General features: G+C 40.4%; 3 protein-coding genes and 1 pseudogene across 5 annotated transcripts; 2 read left to right on the top strand and 2 right to left on the bottom strand.

Moving 5' to 3' along the window:
* The first annotated feature begins 352 nt into the window (after window positions 1-352).
* On the top strand, window positions 353-6834 carry LOC145223289 (uncharacterized). Its single transcript, XM_080089686.1, has one exon. The coding sequence runs from the start codon at window positions 5122-5124 to the stop codon at window positions 6472-6474; it is 1353 nt and encodes a 450-aa protein (XP_079945812.1). The 5' UTR covers window positions 353-5121; the 3' UTR covers window positions 6475-6834.
* LOC145223290 (protein lin-37 homolog) lies at window positions 6824-10855 on the bottom strand. Of its 2 annotated transcripts, XM_080089689.1 has the most exons (8): window positions 10673-10855; window positions 10407-10475; window positions 10217-10290; window positions 9782-9945; window positions 9583-9713; window positions 8844-8936; window positions 8407-8530; window positions 6824-7334 (listed from the first exon to the last, which is right to left on the bottom strand). In XM_080089689.1, the coding sequence occupies exons 1-7, from the start codon at window positions 10774-10776 to the stop codon at window positions 8425-8427; spliced, it is 741 nt and encodes a 246-aa protein (XP_079945815.1). In that variant the 5' UTR covers window positions 10777-10855; the 3' UTR covers window positions 6824-7334; window positions 8407-8424. The 2 variants fall into 2 exon arrangements, with proteins under 2 accessions (XP_079945815.1, XP_079945813.1); XM_080089687.1 differs by lacking the exon at window positions 6824-7334 and having other exon boundaries at window positions 8245-8530.
* Window positions 10856-14967: 4112 nt separating this feature from the next.
* LOC145223931 (large ribosomal subunit protein eL29-like) lies at window positions 14968-16252 on the bottom strand. Its single transcript, XM_080090340.1, has 4 exons — window positions 16171-16252; window positions 15885-15948; window positions 15169-15233; window positions 14968-15089 (listed from the first exon to the last, which is right to left on the bottom strand). Exons 2-4 carry the CDS (start codon window positions 15919-15921, stop codon window positions 15015-15017), a joined length of 177 nt encoding a protein of 58 aa, XP_079946466.1. The 5' UTR covers window positions 15922-15948; window positions 16171-16252; the 3' UTR covers window positions 14968-15014.
* Window positions 16253-16965: 713 nt separating this feature from the next.
* On the top strand, window positions 16966-18107 carry LOC145223930 (ADP/ATP translocase 3 pseudogene; annotated as a pseudogene). Its single transcript, XR_013859525.1, has one exon. The product of XR_013859525.1 is annotated as an ADP/ATP translocase 3 pseudogene (transcript).
* The last annotated feature ends 177 nt before the right edge of the window (window positions 18108-18284 follow it).

Raw genomic sequence — 18284 nt, 5'->3', positions numbered from 1 at the left:
GCTACGCGCAGCAAGCAAATAATTGTGGGTCAGCCCAAAACCTACCATGCCAGGTTGGCGCGCTGACATAAACAAATGTTACGTAACGTAAATCTTTAAAGTTCAACGCTGTAAGCTTAAAATACACCAACCCACACTTTAGAAGGGCATTTGACCTGACTTTTTACTTAAGATAGGTTGTTTTTTAATGTTAACCCGTTTTTCCATATTTTTTTTTATTTAATTAGTGCACAACATCTGAAAGCAACAGTTTTAAAACTCATTGAGGGATGAAATCTGTTTATGGGGTCATTTTGTTATAACAATGCCACGTACTTTTGCTGGCAACAAAAAGGTTAACTAAGTCACCATATTCTTGAGGGGAATTCACTGTGCCAGATATTTTTTGCAACAATTATGTGAGATAAGTAAGATGCAGACAGTGCACACTGCTTCGACCTGTATAACGTCTCGTCAGTGCAGCTAGTGACAAGACGTGGGGCGTATAGGCTAGTGTAGCCAACTTCAGCAGGATAAATCTGTTAACATTTTATTCAAAAGAGGTTTACGAGACAAAATGAACTTGTAGCGTAATTGTACAGAAGCGAAATGCTTTGTGCAATTGTGTGTATTGCCGCATACCAATTGATTTTGTCAGAAGTTTTCCACTTAACTTCCACTTGTATAATCCGCAGCGGTGTCGTGCAGTGCGAAGTGCAACACACGTTTTTGTACCAAGATTGCAGTCTGTGCAAGACAGGTTGCTCAATGTGCACGTTTTTAAAATTTTGCGGCCTGTTACTGCGAATTTCAAAACCCATCACAGCGAACATTGCACAATCAACCAACTTGAAGATCCAGTTTTGCCGTTGAATTATCATCAATTTTAGTAAATCTTAACAGAGCTGGAATTCGACGCTTTCTAATAAATAAATGCAGGCTACGTTTTAATGCTATTTAAAATTATTGGACGCAATTCAAGTACTTATCTTCAATTAGCACAAATTATTTAAAACCGACATTACCTGTTTGTTTCACACAAATTAAATTAATTAGCAATACATTAAGATGCCATGAATGATGCATAAAAGCAGGAAGTTGAACCGAAATCTGAACCTGAAACCGCGAACCAGTTTGAGCCATTTAATTTATTAAACCTGAACCGAACCAGAACCGTAAATTACAATTTCCTCAAAACCCGAACCAGAGTTGAACCCTATATTTTGTTTGGCTATGAACCTGAATCGGAACCGAACCGGTAAAAATGCAGTCTGTATTACTCTTTGTAATCTCCACCACAAAATTTATTGATTTCAAACAATGTTCTGAAGAATACACGACCTAACAGCAGCAGGGAGTTTCAAAAATGAAAAATAATGTTTCGCGCAGTTATAGGGCAGATATAAGGGTCACAAAGTTACATAATTGTACAGAAATACACGGAAACGTGGGTGGTCAATCGACATTGTAAAATACCCCACAAGGTCGCAATCATTGTATAATCTTCCCATGCGCATGGTTTATAGGTCATGTGGGAAGGCCTGCATTGTGACCTGGGCCGGTCTTCTAATTCGAAGCATGTCGTAATTAAGCAAGTTTTCCATTCGTCCACCGTGAGTTAGCGGAGACGCACTGTCTCACTATCAACGTCGCCTGGACTAAATTTGCACCTTGCCTTCAAGTGGGCAGTGAATAGGACGACACTGCAGACGCATTTTATTGGAAAATATTGATTCTTGCCAAACCCTTAATCCCATAACCCATCACGATTTAAGACAAGGTACATTACACTGACACGCGAATATAGACAGGCTGGTTAATTGCCACTGATAGGTTGGATTCGCACCCAGCAATCGCCGTAAACTGACGTCAATAACAACCGGTTTTTAGCTGTTGCGGCTTACGTATTTGTGTGTACTAAACAGCGGAGAAATGCCCAATTTCCAAACGCATTTGGGTTGGTGCCATTTCACAATTTTTACTGGAATATCCAATGATGATTAGAGGCGATTACAAGGGTTGGATAATCAAAGGGGATTTAGGTAGCATCCTCATTGGCCGTGCTAATGGGAAAGTCGCGCCTTTCAAGTCCCTTGTAATTGGGCCACTTGGCGAGCGTTAACCAGCGTTAACTACGGTCGTTGGGTAATTAGTTAAAACGGCGCGACCGCAACCGAGTTGACGCGAAGTCCGAGTAAACATCGCGTTAACTCGCTTCCTCTTACACAAGAAAAGCGTGCCTCTCGCTGACCTAAAGCACGTCAATGTTGGACGAATTACCAAATGTCCATCATCATGCTAAAAGGGCCGATTTCAATGCGATGATGGGCGTGTGTGATGACCAGGTAAACGGTCATTTGTCAACGCCAAATTTGTGTAATTAGGGTCGCGATTATCAAACGCGGCTGCCACGAGCGTGTTGTGTTTGCTCGAAATGTTTTCCGTCGTGCGAGCGCCCTGTAATTTTCTGCGCGAACATTTCCTATCACTCGCGTGATGGACGTGACTTTTGTGGCAGCGAAGTCGCGAAAGGTCACGGCGCCTGGCGAAAGGTTTCGTCTTGCAGAAGTAGATATTTGGGTACAGACTTGCGGTTGACGGGCGCTACTTTGCATGTAGACATGATGGAGTGACTCACGCTTTACAAATGCCTCTGAAAACTACCGATCTTGCTTCTGCGCAAATGCTAAATGTGCAACGAAAGGTTAAAAAAACATATCTTCCATTTGATTTCATAGTCACCCCGAAAATGTACGAAACATTTCGTCTGTTTTGACGGAATCTACATACCAGACCAAGTTGTTTATCTCTGTTGCATAGAAGTGCAGATAGTGTTTTTTCGCAACGACATCAACCAAAGCGATAATATTGAAATTTTCAATGCTAGTCCAGACAACCTGTTGTTCTGATCCTTGAACGTAAACACAACAATTATCGCAGATTTGTTTGCGAAAATATAAACAGTCATAAATATTGAATGCAAACATCGGCTATATATAGTTCTATGGTAAAAAGAAGGTCGAAAAGTAGCCGGTTGAATTAAAACCCTTGAGCTGTTGTTATGTGTATTCAAAGCAAAGGCAAATAAGTATTTCGAATCGCATACAATATGAAGCCATTCCCCTCAGTAGCTTAAAGAATCGTTTAATCATTCTGTCTGCAATATGCAAGTTACTGGTGTAAAAACAAAATTTAAAATAACACAACATTCTATATAGCAAGGATGAAATGGTTGGCAGAATATCTCTAAACACGAAAATGTGAAATCATGAAAAGAAATTCATTTAACCATTTAATCTGCAACATGCAATTTAGCGGAATAAAATCCGTCAATATGTAAACTTCATACATACATTAAAAAAAAAGTAACATTGTTTATATCAAGCAGGAAGTGGCTGGGTCATAAAATCGCGGTAATTGGCAAGTTGCGTTGATAGTTTTTTGGTTTGCACCGCATGGACCGCAATCATGTCGTTGTGGGAGGTAATTGGGCGCTGCAGAAAAATAATATCCTTACCTGAATCGGGGCGGATTTTTTACGACAGGCGCGGTTAAGAAGCGGATTCTGAATCATTGTTTTTGCGACATCGTGGGCGCGATTCCTAGTGCGTAACTCGTGTATTAATAACGCTTGGTGTTTTCTAATGATAAAGCATTTCAGTCTACGGTATAATCCTAAATACAGTGAGTAATTAAGAGATATTCGGCTTTTGGCGATTTTCTATTACTGCTAATTCGGGTAAAAACTGGCGAATATATCCCGCTTGTGACGTCAGCACCTCCGACGTAGCTTGGGCTCTTCGGGAGTGCGTCATCTTTTAGCTTTAGCCGATTCATTGTAGCTAATTAGGCCAAATCGTGACCCGTGGTCATCGCAAAATTGGGGAGCGTTCAATGAACAAGTTCGCGGGCGGACGTAAAAAAAGAAAAAAAAGGCTTTGGGTTTAAAAACCGGTTTGTGAAGGAGATGGTGAAACAGACTCTAGAAAGTCGCGGCTTGACATTATCAGGCATCAGATTAGTCTTCTTGAACGGCAAGTGTGCGGCTTCTGCATTGGAATTATTATGAACCGAGTTGCCGTCTGCAAAGTATGCGGCTGAGGAATAAGAAATAGCTGTTGCGATATTACGTAATAAACAACTCAATGCATCGCGACCTATAGCTTTGCTGTTGTGATACAGCTTTTGGGCGTTTGCCAGCAAAGGACAGGTGTTTTAAATTAGAGAGGCGTTCCTCGCAAATGCGTTGATTCGACTTCGTAAGGGTACAAAAAAGCGGCGATAGCAATTTGTGTCTTTCGGTCGATTTTTTTAGAATTCCAGTTCACGCGTTTTAATCCTTTTTTCGCGCGTTTTAATCCTCGGTTGTTTGTTTTGGGTAAAACAAGGTCAAGTTTTGCAAACGCGTTACCCATATAAGTAACCGCGTGTTCGCCGATCACGTGCCGACAGCGTGATTGCTGCGTGATGCAAGCGTGCATTCACCGCACGTGCTTGTCTTTTCATCAGCTCATTAACCGCAAATTTGAATTTGAACGAAAAATTATTCTAACAACTGTTACGCAACTCCTCGTAGTTTTCGTTATACGTATTTTTATTGTCCAACACATACACACATAAATGGAAACACATCATTAACCGCAAAATTCAAATATGAAAAAAAAATACTGCAACAACTGTTACGCAGCGCGTAGTTGTATTTCTCTTTTTTAACAGAAAGACAAAACAAAGGCAATTTAATTAGGCGGGGAAAAATCCGCGCCCTTTTGTGAACAGTAAACAATTACAGGTTAGTCAAAAACGTAGGCGGTTTCTTAAAAATATCACATGGTATCGATTGAATCACGCGATTGAAGCTTGCCCAGCCAGTTTTTCCGCCCAATGACCACTATAGGCCTTCAAGCAAAATTTGCGTTTTTCTGATGTTGATGTTACCCTGCGCTGCGGAATAAAATCGCCACGGGCTTTGACTTTCTCGCCCAGTTGTCTACGATTGCATCGAGGCAACCATTGCCTAAATATGCAGACAACTTTCTAATCCAATTTTTGTGTTGGTTACAGCTTCTAGTATCGGGTGTAATTAAAGGCTGCACTTGATTAGCAACTAAGGCTATTTTGAGGGACATCTTGTGGATAGTGGAAATGCCATTTACCCCAAACAACAGCGTGATGCCTGTGCTACCGAAACCTGACCACGCAGCTGGTGGAATCGTGGACAGCAACACTCCTTTGAGTGCTGTCGAGGACAAAGAGCTACGCAAGAAGCTACGCAACCGTCAGTCGGCTCTTGCAGCCCGCGAACGCAAGAAGGCCAGAATGCTTGAACTTGAACGCCAAGTGGCTGAACTTCAAGAGATGAATAGAAGAACCGAGGATGAAAATCAATATCTTCGCGCAAGGCTTGAAGTGATGGCACGGAAGTGTGTAAGGGCTGGTATGAGGCTCGAAGGAGAGAAGGATTTTATTCGTTCCTACAACTTTGCCGAGCAACAGGCACCACAACAGCAGGCTTTGCGCGTTGCCGGGATCCCAGATTATTCCAATGCTTACCGACCGAACCAGCATGGTGCCCAGTACCCAGTTCAGCAAGAGTGTGCGCCAACAGCTTACCCAATGGAAAAACCTTATCACCATCAATCGGAAGGTAACATTCACCAAGCAGTCGCCGCCGAAGGTGCAAATGGCGTCTCGCCCACTGAAGCAAACCTCAGGAACGCAATCAAAGTTCTCGGGGCACGACAGCATGAAATTTTGCAATCTATGTCATACAACGGCATGCAAAGCAGACAAGTTGGTTCTCCTGCTATTGAACCGAACTTACACGCCGTGAAACAAGAGTATGTCGAACAGCAGCCTTCGCCGCATTGTCACAACGTCGCGCAAAACTACAGCCTTTGCAATCAGACGTCGGAAAATGCAGCGATTGGAATGGAAAGGTCGCTGGAAGCCCCAGGCCGAATTCCGCAGCGCGGGGCGCCGCACAAACGTTCCATGACAGACCTTCGCCGACAAGCGCTACCTTCCATCGGCGCGATGCTCGGGTCGCCTGCGAAGCGACAATGCACCCAAGCGTCTTTTACGCACCAACACGAAGCAGAAGAGGCTTCTCCAAACCCAGTGCGTCCGGTGTCCACCGAAAGCCACACAAACAAGCCTGAAAACCAGCTCCCAGCCGCTGGCTACGATTTTGACCTTTGTCAGTCGCAACAACCGGTTTCCCTAAATTTGGCACCTGAGTTACAAGCCAGTAAGGTTGACCTACGAGACTGCAACCTTAACTCTGCTTCATCCCCTATGATGTTGAACACTGGCGATTGCCTTTCGGACGAGTTTTACGGGGCGGCCGATGACAAGTTGCCGATCCTCGACTTCCAAGACTTTATCGGCGGCGATCTGTCGGCCGACTCGCCGTCCGGTCTTAGTGGAAGCGACAGCGGCGTCAGTATGGACGATTCATTGGATTGGATAACGGAAAATCCGATTTTCGACCTGTAGTGTTTCATTTGAGTATTTCGTTCTACCTATTTGTTAAAGTATTTTTATTACCCAGCACATACACACATAAATATGCATTATAGACGGTGCGCGACTTGCAACTGCTTGCTGATTTTTCCCCCAGCATATTCTATTGCGTTGTCAATTCACATTTTACGTTGTCCCCGCGTTTCAGTTTAGAGTGAGCTTGAACTGTTTTGCATTTTGCGCTGCACTTGATTGCGTACTAACCTACACACAAGTTTCTATTTATTCTAAACTGTGCCTTTACCTTTCACAGTGTGCCTATTTTTTAGACAATCGCTTTGTTTGCTGCTAGCCTGCAAAAAGCTATGGAAAATACAAGAAATGGTGAAAAAGTTCGATTTACTAAAACTTTAAATGGCTTGTAAGAAGTTACGCAGAATACATTAGTTTGGCAGACGTTGAAAGAATTTCAAAGCAGAATTAAAATAACCTTAAACGAGCATTAAAATGGTAATAATGGCATCAAATGCAGCGTTAGATAACACTCATTGGTACACCTGTAAAGGTTTGACTACTTGACATAATGTGTGCACAAAAACTCATGAATATAAGTGGGTGCTATATAATTAAGCGAGTAATTAATGTTCGCGTATGAAAAACCTTCGCCTAATTGCTTGTCGGCATCTTTAAGTACACAAAACCGAATCGATCTGCTCGAAGTTGAACTCGCACGATGTCAAGTTCAAAGCCACACAGGGAATTCCTCGGCAGGCTGCAATTTACTGCCAGCAAAAGTCAACAGGCCACGAACCAGTGCAAGAAAGGGTCGCAGCATTTCTCAATTGCATGGTGACTCATTCTTCATTTATCTCCAGGATGTACATCAAGACGGACTAAAAGGAGTTTAGTTTTGTTGTTGTTTATATAGGTTTGGCAGATTGCCTGTGATATTCGCTGCATTTAATCAAGTCCTTGTGTCGAAGGAAGGTCGAGAATTTGAACCTGGCCTAAACCGCCTTTCGTAAAAGTAAATTTTGTAACCTTGTTGTAGAAAATAGAAACCACAAAGACCACCGCGTTTGTTGCCTTGTAAACTTAAATGTACCCAGTTGCAAAACGTCAAAGACTTACCGACCTGTTTTAGCGTAACCTGCCGCCTTGTTAACATTTTTTGCATTGGTATCAAAAGTTTAGTAATATTTGGCCAATCTTTTGTGAAGGAAATTGCAAGCTTGGTGCTGCACCAAGAAGGGAAAAAAACTTATCCTTTTTGAAGTAATATCAAACACAAACTGTCAGTTAAATAAGCCTAATTGACGTGAACCTTACATGCAAATCCGGAGGTAACGGTACCAAGCGAAAGTTCTTAGTGCAAAAAATAGCCTGTCTAACCACACATATATAAGCCCACGCATTGGTTTGGGAAACCACCGTGCAAACGTAAATCGCATTTTGCAAAGTTTAAATACATAGATAGTTGGCATCAAAATTGCCCTTGAAGTGGAAAGGTCTTAATTCTCAAGTGGACTTTGTTTTTGTATTTCCAATTCGCTTTTTAAAGCAGCGGTTTAGCGGGGTGCCATCCGTAAATTGTGAAAAGGCGTCATACTTTTCATTGTTCATCACAGTCTTTTTTGTAGCACTAAATTGGCTTGTTTGCAAAATCTGAATGCAGTATACGATGAACGCCCTAATTGGCACCGGATTTTTAATAACCTCAATATCTTTTGTAGGATGCCGTTATTACAATACGAAAACTGGCATGAATATGCTATAACATATCTATGCTTATGCTATAACATATCTATTTCATGGTAATGTATTCAACGCAGCAGCATATGCCAGTCTTGGCTTTTTTGCCGCCAAAGGTGTTTTTGGGGGTAATAGCGGTGTCCTTTGGCGTTACGTCATCCCCACTTTTCCCACAGAAAGTAAAATGAGCAACAGTATAGCACCATTAGTGACCTTCCCGTAAAAGGCAGTTCACTGGCTTTCTGAATTTCCATACAACTGGCGATTAAACATGTCGCGTAGTATCACCATTCCATCTTCATACCTTGCATCATTTTCGCAAGACTTCTGCGTCCAACTGCAAAAATATGTACAAGCGTTGTACGTTTACACTCATAGGCCTCACGTTTTCTACATTTTCAGCTCATAATAAAGAAGTTGCTAAAATACGAGCAAAATTGAGGAAGGCTTGAAAGAGCAGTTTGAAAACAGTAAATGAGTCATTTACTGTAAACGAATACCACATGGAGAAATGCAGCGAAGAATTAGAAAAGCATCAAACTTATTTTAGGGTTTATTTAAGACCATAACACCGACCGTTTGGAAAAGGATTAAACTTACATCAAATTTATTTAACAGTTAAGGGTTTAACTCATGATCATTACACCGACCGTTCTCTTATAGCTCTCCAGCGCCGAATGTGGTTGATTAGTAAGGTTTCAGGCGGTGGCGGGGAAACGTGGCTGACAAAATAATCGTTGATCCTGAAACATTAGAAGAAACAAAACTCTAAATCATATTGGATGGAGATTTTTTCCATTTAAACAACCTATTATGAAATAGGCCTGGTAATATTGGAGCTTTGTTCTTTTCTTACTATATGTAATTTGTCTTGCTTCACACTTTGGCAAAATTTTTACAGCTGCAAGTTTATACAATTGATTTTCAGTAGTAAACTACAAGAAAAGAAACCAGTGTTATACTGTAGTGTTTCTCAAACTTTGCTTTACCACACCTTTTAACCACTGTTGATTTCACAATACCCCTCTGGTAAAAACAACAGGATAGTGGCATTTCACTGACACCTGATATATGACCAAATTGCCATTGTGGCTGTATTCTGTTTTAACCAGCGATGGTATTCAGCCGGTTCGCACCAGTTCTATAAAATCGTCTCAAGGAATTTTATGAGATCAGCGAACCAGTTAGCATTATTGGTGACTAGCAATAGATTTACAGTCAATGAACTAGCTGAAAAATATAACTTTTGTGATAGAACCGACTGACAAAAAATTTGAATCCTGGCACTGGTTCTAACCACCCACTAAAGGGGTGCTGGCATTGACTTAGAAAACTACTGGTTATGTGCACACAACATGGATTCAAAATAACTTGAAATTATAAACTGACCTATCAGTGGAATGAGGCATTGTGGCTGGGACTCTGGGACTGATATATTTTCCATTAATATCAATATTGTTCCACCTCACATTAGGTGCTGGGATCTCAGTAACATTGCCAGATGCGTCTTCATCTTCACTCTAAAACAAAAACTATAAATGACTAAAGTTTACTTTCACTTTTCATATGAAACATAATAAGATCCTACATTACTGTTGGCCTCCTCGTCACTACCCTTTTTAGGCCGCAACGGTGTTTTTTTGCCTGAAGGATCATTGTTCATCCACGCACGGCATATGGGATATAGTGGCGTGTCTTCGTTAAATGCAGCAAGGTCAATGCTTCGATCAAATAGCTTCATAATAAATGAATCTGTAACAATAGAATAAGTGGTTAATTATATTATTTATGCAACAATGTTTGCAGTTGTGGCACCCACAAGATGTGGTGAGGCCAGACTTTTCATCAGGTAAGTGCCTCAAAAAGGAGTCCAGTAGTCTGGCTGTACTAGTTTGTACAGCCAATGGCTTGGCACCAGCGGTACTGATCGAAACTTACAGGTTCAAACAAGGTGTGTTGTCTTTACCTAACCTAATGTTTACTGCATTAACCAAACATGTAGAAACAAAAAATGTATTTTTACTTGATTTTTGCTTGTCATCTTTGCCTTCTTCCTTTCGCTTTCTTTTTCGAGATGATTTGGTAGGAGTAACAGGACTAAATATACATATAAAAGCATTAAAAAGTAAACAAAATTTTCACAATAAAAGAAGGTTAATTATTTCTTTTTAGTTGCATAATTATCAAAGATTTTGTACAAAACAAAGTCTTACAATTTTCTGGTTTCTTCTTGTGAGCTGTCAATTACTTCTTCTTTAACAGCAGGAATAATGGCACTGAAACTAATAAAACAACTTCTACAGCACCGTGAAAACTTTTGAATGGAGAACCTCAATGCATTACTACTTTAGTGCCAAACGCAGCCAACATTCAAAGATAAACACAAACAAGAAAAGCAATGCTTGTCAGCATACATTCAAAAGTAAATCAAAATTTGCATTAAAATTACAAATACAAATTACAACGTTTTTATTTTTACCTTTCACCGGCATTTGCTTTATCCAGCATTCCCTGTAGGACGTTCTCAAAATCGGCTCGTGCATCGTTAGAATCAAGTTCTTGTTGATATTCATCGTCAGCCATGTTTTATTTTACGAAATTATGAAAAAAGTGCAGACGAAATACCGAAATAACAAAAAAACAAGCAAATAATAAAACAATCAACTCAAATGAAAATATTTCGCTCCCTTTCTGATCAAAAGCGGATGAGACAAGCGTAAATATATTTTTTAACGATTACTTGTGTGATAATCAGGGAGTCGAACCGCTTGTCATATGGGTTCAAGTTCGGTTCGGGTTCACTTGGTTTTGTTTTTAAAGGTTCGGGTTCGGTTCCGGTTTTTTAAAATGTATATTTTCGGGTTCGGGTTTTGTTCCGGTTCGGACAAATTATCAGGTTCGAACCGGTTTGCGGTTTTTAAACCGGTTTAAAATTTTTTCGTTTCAATTTAATTCTACCCATCACATACCTGGCCTTATCAACTCCAAAAGAATTTTGCCCGTGCACTGTTATTTTTGACACGCCCTATAAGTGTTATCTCGCGTATTTCTTCCAGGGCTGCCACTCCAGATATTTTATAGCTAGATCTAGAATCTAGATTCTAGATCAGTGGTTCCCAACCGGGGAGGAAAGGGAGGAATTTCATGATTTCAGGGGAGGAATTTATAAAAACTGTAAAAAAGATTACATTGCAAATGTTACAGAATATTTGTAAAGGATTCTAAAATATAAAAAATATTTTTTGAGGTCAATCTAGATCAGTGCTCTTCAACCTTTTTTCCCGTTGTATACCTTTTACAATTTTTAAGCAACTTTGTATACCCTACACATAGCAATTTATAATTGTGCATAGAAAGTAACAGTCTACCAATAGGTAGGCTACTTGCCTGGTCGCGTGAATTATTGTCATACAAAAGGCCAGGAGTAGACAACCTGTGGCCGTGAACATGTAAACTGAAATATTTGGCCCAAAAGCCGCATGTTTGAGACTTTTTGTAAGCATATTATGGGTAAACAATGCGAAAACAGGCATCATTAGCGTCATAATTTAGATGGTGACGTTATAAACAGTAAAGTCTGATCCCTAGACTGTTCTACGTAACAAGCTAGAAATTAAATTGGCCATCAGGCACTATTAATAAGGATTTACGATGCGGCCGTCACAGCGGAAAGGTTGTGCACCCCCTGTGCTACGTCCAGGAAATTTAGCATACAAAAGTGTGTAAACCTAAGTAGTCGATTTAATGGCTGGCTTGTTGCTGCATTCTTTCAGCGATGTGGACATGTGGTGTGGTGTTGACTTGTTCTCAATTTTTTTTATCCGCAATCCTTTACTCCAGGGCCTTTAAAAGTAAAATTTCAGAAAGTACATTGTTCAATCTTAACAGACTCCCAACCTGACGCAATAATATTTACAGCAAGCAGGTCAGTCTCACATAGGTCACCAGCATGCTATGTCTTCCTGCATTTCATAAAAATAGCGATGTTTAGTAACACTGACCTCAGCTGTATTCCCTTCCTATACCTTTCTTCAGTCGTATACCCTAGTTTTAATGTGGTATACACTTGGGTATACAGTATACCCGGTTGAAGAGCACTGATCTAGATTATTTCGTTAAAACAAAAGTGGCAGCCCTGATTTCTTCAGTGCTGTTTTTTTTTTAAAAGCAAAATATAAAACGGACTGCATTTACTGGTTCGGTTCCGGTTCGGGTCCAACGCCAAACAAAATAAGGGGTTCAAATCCGGTTCAGGTTTTTAGAAAATCGTAATTAGCGGTTCGGGTTTAAAGAAATTAACCGCTCAAACCGGTTCGCGGGTTCGGGTTCAGTTCCGGGTCGACTCCCTGGTGATGATATGAACTGAGCAGGAATAGGACGAATGTTTGGCGGCTTCTGTAGGTAGTTTTGCTATCAGTTAAGTATCCAAATCAAACAACATGACACGTTTGCCGAAACAGGTTAGGCAACGTTTAATGTTTGTTTTTAAGTTTCTGCTGCTTCATGTTACTTTACAAACCGAATGACCTTTAACTAGGGATACCATATCTTAGCGCAGTGGTTCTCAAAGTATGGGTCGCGACCCAAACATGGGTCGCGCAGGGTCAAAAAATGGGTCGCGCTATGGTGATTCAATTCTGTCCAAACGATATTACCGCATTAAGTAAACACAAACGAATTTACCTCATGTCGTAGTAGTAAAGTCCCCTCACTCGACCACGTTGCACAGTAAAATGAACTATTCATTGACAATAGCCTTCTGATTTTTGCTGTTACGCACATGGCGATTGTTACGTCATAGCACGGGGAATAAAAGTTAATCATGCAAAACTGAACGTGGATACGTACCAGTTAGCGTTTGAGGATGAGTATTCGTACACAGAAACATTTTTAGATTTGGGATTCACTTCTATCAATGACCATGGTGCTACAAAGCCACAATGTGTGTTGTGTTATGTAGTATTGTCGAATCGAACTCGTTAAACCTGCAGCCATTTTGACATGGGCAGACTCCTATGCGGCGACAACGTGGCCTCGAAATTGTTACATTTTTTTATGTTTGAGGCTTGGGTCGTGAGATGTTCATAAAACTCAGATTTGGGTCGCGGTCAAAAAAGTTTGAGAACCACTGTCTTAGCGCATCAAATTTCGGCTAATGGTGGTTGCCTACAGGTCAGCAGACCCTTAATCCGGCACTGCGTTTTATAGCACCATGAACGGTGCATCTAAAATATACAGGATCACTTGGTGCACCTTTTTATCACTTAGTGCACTTTTATATCGCATGATGCACCTTTATGTTGCTTGATACACCTTTATGTTGCTTGGTGAACCTTTATGTCGCTTGGTGCACGTTTATTCCACTTGGTGCACCTTTATTTTGGCCGGTGTAACTTTGTATCGCTCGGTGCAACTTTGTTTTGCTTGGTGCACCTTTGCCTAGCGATATATTGGTACGCCAAGTGGCACAAAGGTGCACCAAGCGATATAAGGATGAACCAAGTGATTTAAATGTGCACCAAGCGATAAAAGTTAGAACCGAGCGATATAAATGTGCACCAAGCGATTTAAACGTTCACCACGCGATAAAAGGTTGAACCAAGTGATATAAATGTGAACCAAGCGATATAAAGGTGCACGAAGCGGTATAAATGTGAACCAAGTGATATAAAGGTGCATCTTAATAATGCACCAAGCGATCCTGTATATTTTAGATGCACCCGCACCATGAATCAAAAACCGCATAGACAACAGCTCACCGCTTCAAACATCCTTTCTTTTCTAAAGTAAGAAAGAACTAAATCGGCAGACCAGTGGTTCTCAAAGTTATTCTGATTGCGTACTACCTGGCGACTTTTTCTATCGCTGTGTAGTGCGTACCACCTATATCTTGTATGAATGAGTAGACCAAGAGTTCTTCTTGACTACACTAGCTAATTTATGAAACCAGCTTGTTAGCAATTCCGAAAAGCACGTCCTAGACCAGTGATTCTCAAACTGTGTGCCGTGAGAGATTTCCAAGCGTGCCGCGAAATGTTTTATTTTTTTAAGTGCAAACATTCCCAGGTGTTTTAGGACTTTATGACAAAATACTGGTGCGCATGACAACGTTTCAAAGCTCATATTTTAGTTATTGGTAATAAAAAGCGTTCTCACCCACCACAATAATCTTGAAAGTTAACTAAATTATAAACTTATGATCAATTTCTGTTGTGTTTCTCTGCGAAGTGTGCCGCGGAAGGAAATTTTTGTTCTTTAATGCGCCGCATGGTAAAAAAGTTTGAGAACCACTGTCCTAGACATTGGTCTGCCTAAAACAGGGCTGATCAGTTGGGTCAGTTGAACAGCAATTCTTGATGTGGCTTTTTTTTTTTTTTTTTTTTCTTCACGGGGTTCGAACCCAGGAACCTCCCGGGGACGAATCCCGATCAGGTTTTTTATGTCTGTATATGGGTCAGGCGCGCCAGGCCATTCGGCCAAGTTCCTGCCTGAATTAAGTATTTTAGAAAGCTACCCGCATACCACTAGTGGTAGGTGTACCACAGTTTGAGAACCACTGCGGTAGACCAATTTGCAGTCTAAATATAACCAAGTGTTGCTCATCCAGCAGTTTTATTGTAAACAATCGTAGTTTCGAAACGTGGATTGTTTACAATAAAACTGCTGGATGAGCAATACTTGGTTACACATTATGCCTGGCAGCAATAGCCTATTTTTGCAGTCTAAATGCCAAAACCTAGGATATCGAGAGTAACTAACTATTGAAGACACACATTGCATCTCTGCAGTTTATTTAGCGATTGAAATGTGCCATAGAAAATTTATTTCTTGGCCACTGGATGTCGCTTGTTGTGCTTCTTGGCAAACCTCATGTTCTTCAAAAACTTGGGATCAACCTGCACAGGATAGAAACATTATTCAATAGTCAATGTGATCAAATCAATTAGAGAACAAATCCAAATGCAGTAAGCTTACGCCTTTCAAACTTGGGTAGCGATTAGTTTTTGGTCTTTTAATCCCATTGCGGTGGCATTTTCTATCTGCAACACATTATTTTTTGTTAGTTTGTATGCTGAAAACACACTACACAAAGAGTTACAAATGGTCAAGGCAATTTCAACAAAAGACTAATATAATCAGAAATCTGAACCTTCTATAATAGCACATTATATATAATTTAATGTTTTGTTTATTAAAACACATGACAAGAGATAGATTGTGTATTTGATAAACAACAAACGACTATACGTAAGTAACTAAAATTGTCTGTGCAGAGTCTCTACTCTCCACAATTCAAAAAGTAATACGATTTACAATGCATGTTTAGCCAACAAAAAATAGTGAACAGTCACCAAAAAAAGCAAAAGCATTTCATTAACTAATCTATGTTGGAATTCAGCATTATTTATAAATCAAACACAACTTTGTAGTTTATGCCATATTTTTCAAATCATAACACTTTTACACAAATGTACCACACATAACACAACCTGACCACATTACTGCAATTCTTTAATTCTGTATATTAAAAACAAAACTTGTTAACATCACCATCCCATCATATACCGTACTGCTGCACATGTGCAGAAATGATGAAACACAACAAAGGTTTTTTTTTGCAATGCGATATCAATTAATATACAACTTCATAAAATGAAATTGTTGAAGTAATTTTGAAGCTTTTTACTCACTTTGATTATGATTGGTATGATTCTTTGACTTTGCCATTTCACCACTGTTTGTGTTTCACTGATCCTAAACAAATAGCTTTATTCATTCTGTTTTTGTATTGATTTGCAAGTTTTTGGTTTTAAAAGCAAAAAAATGTACAGTTTACTGACTAGAGTTGCACAACATTTGTATTTCCAGATAAACGTTAAACCAGTAAACAATTTCCATTGCGATTTAGGGGGGAATTCGGAACTCAACAATCAGTTTTGATAACTTTATCTGTAAAGTTCTGATTAATTTACTCACCCCGTGTACACAATTTCCAGAAAGGCAGGATTGTGGACACGCGCCGTTGAGTTTGTATTAACACAACGTTTCAAACAATATTTTTTAAATTATGAATTTTTGTCTCATATTAAAATATTTTTTAAACAACAAATGAATCCGTTATATTCGAGTCAAGTTTTACTTTAAGCTTCAATTCGTCTGCAGAAGGCCTACCCCAGATTTAGATAATTTGTAACTCATTTATTTGGTTTAGGAACTTATTGTGTGGCGGTCTTCTTAAACTCATGTGAAAGACATGATTATGTGTGGTAGTCAAACTGTGTCTTTAGGGTAAACATTTACCAAACAAAAAAACAGACACAAGTATATCGATTGGTAACCAAATTCTCGAGGTTCAACCGAGAGTAACCCGACAAAAATTCATTACTTTTCGTCGGAAAAGAAGATTACCTGTGACTGATCGATAAACATTGCGGCGTGCAATCACAAAATTTTGGATGGTCACAACGTAACCTTCAGAGACCAGAGTCTGTTGCATCGTATGGCAATGACTGTGTGTGAAATAGCCTTCGTGCGATTATGACACCACTTTTTGTATTTCACAGGAATTTTGATGATTTTGTTGATCGATTGCAAACATGACCGAATAGAGATGTTGGTGTTGTGACATTCACAGTTACATTAATTGAAGTGTTAGTTGTCCGAGATTTGTTACTTTTCCTTCGCGCGTCAGGCAGCTGTCAACACCCGGCGTGTAACGTCAGTCGTTCACAAGTTATTTATCAAGGTTGTGTCTTTTTTCAGCACTCTTGCCCTTGCGCAAACCGCATATATAGCCGGGTAACTGGTAAACCTTCAACAGTCGCTTATAGCGTAGTTAAAAGGAACGCTCAACCCGAGGATACGAATAAAGTACAAGATGCCTTTCAGTGCAACAAATTTTCTTCAAGATCTGGCTGTCGGAGGAACTGCAGCAGCAATTTCGAAGACACTTGTGGCGCCAATTGAACGAGTCAAGCTGTTGCTTCAAGTCCAAGCGGCATCAAGGCAAATCAAGGCCGGAACTGAGTATAAAGGTATCATCGATGCATTTGTAAGGATCCCAAAGGAACAAGGCTTCCAGTCTTTCTGGAGAGGAAACCTTGCCAACGTCATCAGGTACTTTCCCACCCAAGCTCTCAACTTTGCCTTCAAGGATACTTACAAGAAGATTTTCTTGGCCGGTGTCGACAAGAAGACCCAGTTCGGCCGCTACTTCCTTGGAAACCTTGCCTCAGGTGGAGCAGCTGGCGCAACCGGTTTGTGCTTTGTTTACCCTCTTGATTTTGCCAGAACCCGCCTCGCTGCAGACATTGGAAAGGGCCAGTCTCGTGAATTTACCGGCCTTGCCAACTGCATCGCAACCATTGCCAAGCGTGACGGAGTCAGAGGTCTCTATCAAGGATTCTTTGTCTCAATCCAAGGTATCATCGTCTACCGGGCGGCCTACTTTGGAACCTACGATACTGTTAAAGGAATGCTCCCGGATCCAAAGAACACACCAATCGTTGTGAGCTGGCTCATTGCCCAATGCGTAACGACTGGAGCAGGTGTTATGTCATATCCATTCGATACCGTTCGTCGTCGCATGATGATGCAGTCTGGACGTGCTAAGGAGGACATCATGTACAAGGGAACCATCGACTGCTGGCGCAAGATCCACCAGCAGGAAGGAGGCAAGGCGTTCTTTAAGGGTGCGTTCTCGAATGTTCTTCGCGGTACTGGTGGCGCTCTGGTGCTGGTTCTCTATGATGAGCTTAAGCGCGTTTTCTTCGGAACATCTGTTCATTAGGAGATTTGGACCTAGGAACTGAAAACTGTATGACTGTTTAAAATATTGTCTTCACTGCAAAACGATGTTGTTGTATTTTTGTTTGTTAGTTCATGTAATAAAACTGTTTGTGCTTTCCTGAGAATACACTTGAGTGAGAATTTTAGCAGAATCGATGAAGTCAGTCTGGATAAGTAAGTATACAATAAACGTTAAGGCGAATTCGGTTAATCCGGATCTTCGCCGAATTCGGACAAAACCTGATGTACAAATAATTTGTAATGTGGTAAGACTGGAACTAATCCACATCGGTTAATCTTTT

Source organism: Phallusia mammillata, chromosome 4 (genome assembly GCF_965637545.1).
Source record: "Phallusia mammillata chromosome 4, kaPhaMamm4.hap1.1, whole genome shotgun sequence".
Classification (NCBI taxonomy): Eukaryota; Metazoa; Chordata; class Ascidiacea; order Phlebobranchia; family Ascidiidae; genus Phallusia; species Phallusia mammillata.
Note: the sequence above shows the minus strand (reverse complement) of the source record. Positions and strands in the feature narration are given on the sequence as shown.